At 38.6% G+C, this 5352-nt stretch overlaps 1 protein-coding gene across 5 annotated transcripts; it reads left to right on the top strand.

Moving 5' to 3' along the window:
* Positions 1–473: 473 nt before the first annotated feature.
* On the top strand, positions 474–4959 carry LOC137722289 (aspartic proteinase). Of its 5 annotated transcripts, none has more exons than XM_088692933.1 (15): positions 474–500; positions 977–1151; positions 1865–2201; positions 2284–2344; positions 2423–2517; positions 2626–2738; positions 2839–3007; positions 3106–3145; positions 3270–3334; positions 3421–3534; positions 3626–3690; positions 4028–4184; positions 4278–4397; positions 4538–4626; positions 4712–4959. In XM_088692933.1, the coding sequence occupies exons 3-15, from the start codon at positions 1878–1880 to the stop codon at positions 4794–4796; spliced, it is 1497 nt and encodes a 498-aa protein (XP_088549059.1). In that variant the 5' UTR covers positions 474–500; positions 977–1151; positions 1865–1877; the 3' UTR covers positions 4797–4959. The 5 variants fall into 5 exon arrangements, with proteins under 5 accessions (XP_088549059.1, XP_088549058.1, XP_088549060.1 ...); XM_088692935.1 differs by lacking the exons at positions 474–500; positions 977–1151 and adding exons at positions 1370–1525; positions 1612–1689 and having other exon boundaries at positions 1869–2201; XM_088692932.1 differs by lacking the exon at positions 474–500 and having other exon boundaries at positions 596–1151.
* Positions 4960–5352: the final 393 nt, after the last annotated feature.

Below are 5352 nucleotides of genomic sequence, written 5' to 3'. Positions count from 1 at the left end.
ACAATATTACTTGTTAATTTCGCTTCACATGAGGTTGTGTTCGAACACCACCACGATGGTGTACCCTATCCATCTACGCCCCTCTCCCATTTCAGTGTCAATTCCCCAGATGAGACCTAAAAGTTAAGCTATTTACTATTATAATAAGTCGAACAAAGTCGAACTATAAAACTAATCGACAATATGAGGAGTAACTCAATTACTCATAAACACATGTAAAATTCCTCTTTTCTTCGATCTGTCATTCATACTCTCGACAGTGTGCAATTTGACTCTTAATCTTTTAATTTGTTTATTGTATTTCTCACCAAATTTGTTAGTTGTAGTTTGGAAATTGAAGATTGCCAGATTGGTTGTTGAGTATTATCTGCAAAAGGACAAGGGTTTCAATTTTGATTCCCACACCCCCACCACCCTCCTTCGTGTCCGCGTCTCGTTATCTATGAAACTTCTCGGTAGCTTCTCATCAGAAACAAGTGCATGGCCATGCCCGTGGAAACGTACGTACTACCTTTCCTTCCACCCAAACTCTTTACTCTTCCCTTGAAATCCAGTTTTTTCACTTAATTTTTCTGTCTCTTTTTGTTTCAATCAGGTTATTATTAAAGAATTGCTAACAACTTTCTTACTTTAACTTTCCTTTTCAATAGTCCCATTCTTTTTTTTCTTCTTGCAATGTTGGATGAGCACGTTTATCAGTATCTAATAAATAAACCAATTATGTATTTTTTTCGTTAAATATTGAAATTATGACATCGGTAGTTGAACGATCTTGAAATTGCTTTTAGTCCATGTAAGGGAGAAAACCTTGTGTGTAGAGCTAACCTGACCACATAATTGGTTGTTTGGATCCCTCACAAAATCATAAAATCCCTTATATTTTGGTCCTATTCAACGCCCGCAAACTTATCTAGTGCGAGAGTTGCCATAATCCCGTAGCCCTCCCAATTTATTTCTCCAAATTACAAATTAGCAGGGTACTGTTGATTTTCACGAGCGTGGAAAGGCGCGTGGCCTTGTGAGTAACCAATGGTGTTGTCTCTGTATGGACCACTATAAGATGGAAAGTGATCTCCGACCTTTGTGGATTACATTTTCATCTTCTGGATGCTTCTTCTTCTTCTTGGCTCATCATCTAATTGCTGATCAAGGTTTGAGCACTAATCACTCTTCATGATCATCGTGACCATCTGCTTTAATTTGTGGTTTCTCAAGAAATAACCAAAAGAATTAATCAAGTTATTTCATCAGTCACACGAGTAGTTCACGATTTCTTATGCATATATAGCAGTAGCATCTTGTGTAATGTTTTGCTCAGTTTCTCGAGATGGGGTTTTTCCTTTCGTTGATAAGGTGATATTCTATTCAGGTGCAATATTATTTTATACCGTCTGACCAACTGGTCTAACTCGTGTCTATAAAGATGGGTTCGTTTTGTATGTGTGTAATATTATCTTACAACAGAAGTGAAGTGATATGATTATAATTTCAGCTTCGAATTTTTACAAGTGATCTTTCTTACTTGGTCAGTAACCCTAGCTTGTTCTGCTTCTAAGTTCCTATTCTACTTACTTTTTAGCTTACCCAAAAGCAATTTACTTCTTGTTCTAGTTAAACTCATTGAAATTGGAAATTATTTTCGTACAAGCGATATTGGAGAGGGGATTTGAACACAAAATTTGGTGCAGGGTAAACACTTTTTAACCATTTAGTTGAAAGCCCTTTGAAATTGGAAATCCTAAAAACTCATCAACTCCCAACATGTTCTTTAACGACTTGAGTTACAAGCCTCTTGATGATCCTAACTGTGTTGATAGATATGGTGGCTGTAAACATCTTACTAATTGTAACTTTTTTTCTACAGGTAGTCTGTAAACATGCGGCACAAACATCTCTTGGTGGCTGTCTACTTATGGGCCTTAATCTCTTCACTTCTTCCTGCTTCCTCCAATGGGCTAGTCAGAATTGGTCTGAAGAAGCGACCGTTGGATCTTCAAATCATCAAAGCTGCAAGGACAGCAAGGGAGGGAAAGCCTCAGGATTTGGGTAGTTCAGACGAAGGTATCGTACCTCTGAAGAATTACTTGGATGCTCAGTACTATGGGGTGATTGGAATCGGCTCACCTCCTCAGAACTTCACTGTCATATTTGACACTGGAAGCTCCAATCTTTGGGTTCCTTCTTCAAAATGTTACTTCTCTGTAAGCTGTGCTTACTCTTGGCTTGTCATTTTCCATAATTTGGTTTGCAGAAAATCACGTATTGTTTCATAATTTCATGCAGCTTGCGTGCTATTTCCACACTCGGTACAAGTCAAGCAAGTCCAGCACATATACCGCAATTGGTAAGCGTGGTATCAGTTTAAAGTTGTTTCCTTTTGTGAAATGCAAGATCAGATTGTAATGGTTTCCTTGTGGTTCAGGGACGTCTGCTTCAATAACATATGGAAGCGGATCAATTTCCGGTTTCTTCAGTCAAGACAATGTTGAAGTTGGAGACCTTGTCGTCAAAAATCAAGTGGGGTTTTGCTTTTGTTTTGTTCTTGGTTTTCACTTTCAGATTCGGTTTCTATCGTGCCTAAGCTGCAATGATTGTAACCATTATTTACTGACTTTGTAAATGCAGGAGTTCATTGAGGCCACAAAAGAAGCAAGTCTCACATTCGTTATAGCAAAGTTTGATGGACTTCTTGGCCTTGGATTCCAAGAAATTTCTGTTGGGAATGCTACACCAGTGTGGTACTTTAATGTTTTCCCTCTGAATAAATCTTAATTTAGATGTTTTCTCTCGAAAATCTACAGTTGCACAGATTATAGTAGATTAATCTTAATATTACAGGCAAACCATGTCAGAACAAGATCTTTTAAGCGATGATGTCTTCTCGTTCTGGCTTAATCGAGACACAAATTCAGATGTAGGAGGTGAACTTGTTTTCGGTGGAGTGGACCCAAATCATTACAAAGGGAAGCACACCTATGTTCCAGTTACTAAAAAGGGTTACTGGCAGGTGACTAAAATTATGTTTTTAAACTCTGTATATCTTATTTTGTTATGTATTCTTGTAGTTAGAAATCTGATAAGTAAACACATTTTCTTTGTTTTCAGTTCGAAATGGGTGATCTTATAATCGGTAACCAGTCAACGGGTGAGTCAGTAGCACCGTGTTTTGTTACCTTGTTTGATCATAAAAAATTCCCATCTATTAGTTTTGGAGGAGAAACTTAGCAGTATTTTTCTTGTCATTGATTGTTCTTGTTGTCCGATTTTAGGTGTATGTGAGGGCGGTTGTGCTGCTATTGTGGATTCAGGAACGTCCTTGCTCATCGGTCCAACAGTACGTGCTTCCATCTTTGTCTACTATAGCTTAATTTTCGAAAATACTCAAGGCTTGGTTTTACATTTGCTCTTTTTGTTTTGCAGACTACTGTGACAGTGCTTAACCATGCTATCGGAGCTGAAGGAGTAGTGAGTGCAGAATGTAAGACAGTCGTGGCTCAGTACGGAGACCTGATATGGGATCTTCTGATATCAGGGGTAAGTTGCTTTTTATCCTTAACTTTGATTTAAGGTTTAAGGATTACCGAAGGTCGGATTTAAGGATCATATCATTGTCTGCAATCTGCAGGCACAACCTGGCCAAGTTTGTAAGCAGCTTGGTTTATGTATTTTCAATGGGTCTAAGTATGTGAGGTTAGTATACTCTTCATAGTTTAAATTATCTCCCTTGTTTTCCATGTTTTGGCGATAATCTTCTGATCCCGTCAGCCATACACGCATTTTAAACTATGTTATGCAATTTTTACAGCAAATTCTTAGGGAAAAAAGCTTTTCTTGTTTAAGTACACCAGAAAAGCTGGAACTTGTTATATCAACTGGGTTTGGATGAAGGGTTTTGACAGGAAACCCTTCATCTGGATCTGCATAGACATATAACGCACGTGTCAAAACCCTTCATCTGGATCTGCATAGACATATAACGCACTTTGACACAATACATCTTTTAATGGTGAAACCGAATTTTGGGCAGCACGGGGATTGAAACAGTGGTTGAGAAGGAAAGCAAGGAGGGATCATCTGTCAGCAATGGTGCTTTGTGCACAGCTTGTGAGATGGCTGTTGTTTGGGCTCAGAATCAGCTGAAACAAAAAGGAACAAAAGAGAAAGTGCTTAGCTACCTTAGTGAGGTGAGCATGAATTGCTAAGAAGCCAAAATTTGGAATAAATTTGCGAGTTGTATAACTTGTATTGAGTTTTGGTTTCGGTGTCAATTGTAACAGCTTTGCGAGAGCCTCCCAAGTCCAGCAGGAGAATCAATAGTCGAGTGCAGTAGCCTTTCGAGCATGCCAAACGTTACCTTCACCATCGGAGATAAACCTTTCGTTCTCACTCCCGACCAGGTTAGATTTCGACAGTCCTACAGATTTTACTCCCGTAATTGATGCTTTCTTGCGCTAGTAACATTATCACGGACTTGGAGCTGTTATCGGAGAACTAATTATTGGTTAAACTCTGCAACCATTTCCCATGTTTTCTGCAGTATGTTCTGAAAACTGGTGAAGGCGTCGCTGAAGTCTGTATCAGCGGGTTTACAGCTTATGATATCCCTCCTCCAACCGGTCCTCTGTGGTATGTTAGCATAAACCTTTACCAATTATCCAGCTTAACTGCATTTTCAGTAGGGTTTATGTCTTAGCTGACTATATGCCTGCAGGATTCTCGGAGATGTATTCATGGGGCCGTACCACACGGTTTTCGACTTTGGTGACCTTCAAGTTGGATTTGCCGAAGCTGCCTAACGCTGTACCGTTCTGGTTCTGTGTATCTTGTTAGCTTCAGAAACTTATAAGTTGGAGATTTGTATTAGATCAAAATATTGTCATGTAATCCGACTCCGATGCTTTAGTAACTTAATAATGTACAGACGGATTTTATCTAATCTCGTTTTCTATTTTTTGTAAATCCATTTTTCGCTTCGATTCAATATATTTGATTTTGAAAAGTACAAGAATAAACAATCGTTACAAACCAATCGTTGTTCATAGGCATCGATGTTTTTAACTCCGATTGGTAAACCTATAAAAATGATCTTACATCTCATGCAACACAATTGCGTATAACTGGTGTCGTAGGCCACATAATTTAACTGGATAAATGGTCCCTCAACTTCAACCCAATTGGAGCATTGGTCCCTCAAACTTTAACCCAATTTTAGCAATGGTCCTTCTAACATAACTCATTTTGACAAAATTCTGACGAAGTTGACGAAAAAGACCATAACTACACATTTTGATGGGTTGAGGGACCAATGGTATTGAAAGAAGTATGTCAACTAGGGCTAGGTTGTATGTTCAA

The sequence above is a fragment of the Pyrus communis genome, chromosome 4, assembly GCF_041283825.1.
Source record: "Pyrus communis isolate YQ-2024b chromosome 4, ASM4128382v1, whole genome shotgun sequence".
Taxonomy (NCBI): domain Eukaryota; kingdom Viridiplantae; phylum Streptophyta; class Magnoliopsida; order Rosales; family Rosaceae; genus Pyrus; species Pyrus communis.
The sequence above is the reverse complement of the archived record's forward strand: the minus strand, read 5'-3'. Positions and strand labels throughout refer to the sequence as shown.

Coding starts and splice junctions, on each gene's coding strand:
- LOC137722289 (XM_088692933.1), top strand. CDS start 1,878: ATGCGGCACAAACATCTCTTGGTGGCTGTCTACTTATGGGCCTTAATC. Junction 3,335..3,420: donor CCTTGCTCATCGGTCCAACA/GTACGTGCTTCC, acceptor TTTGTTTTGCAG/ACTACTGTGACAGTGCTTAA. Junction 4,185..4,277: donor TGCTTAGCTACCTTAGTGAG/GTGAGCATGAAT, acceptor CAATTGTAACAG/CTTTGCGAGAGCCTCCCAAG.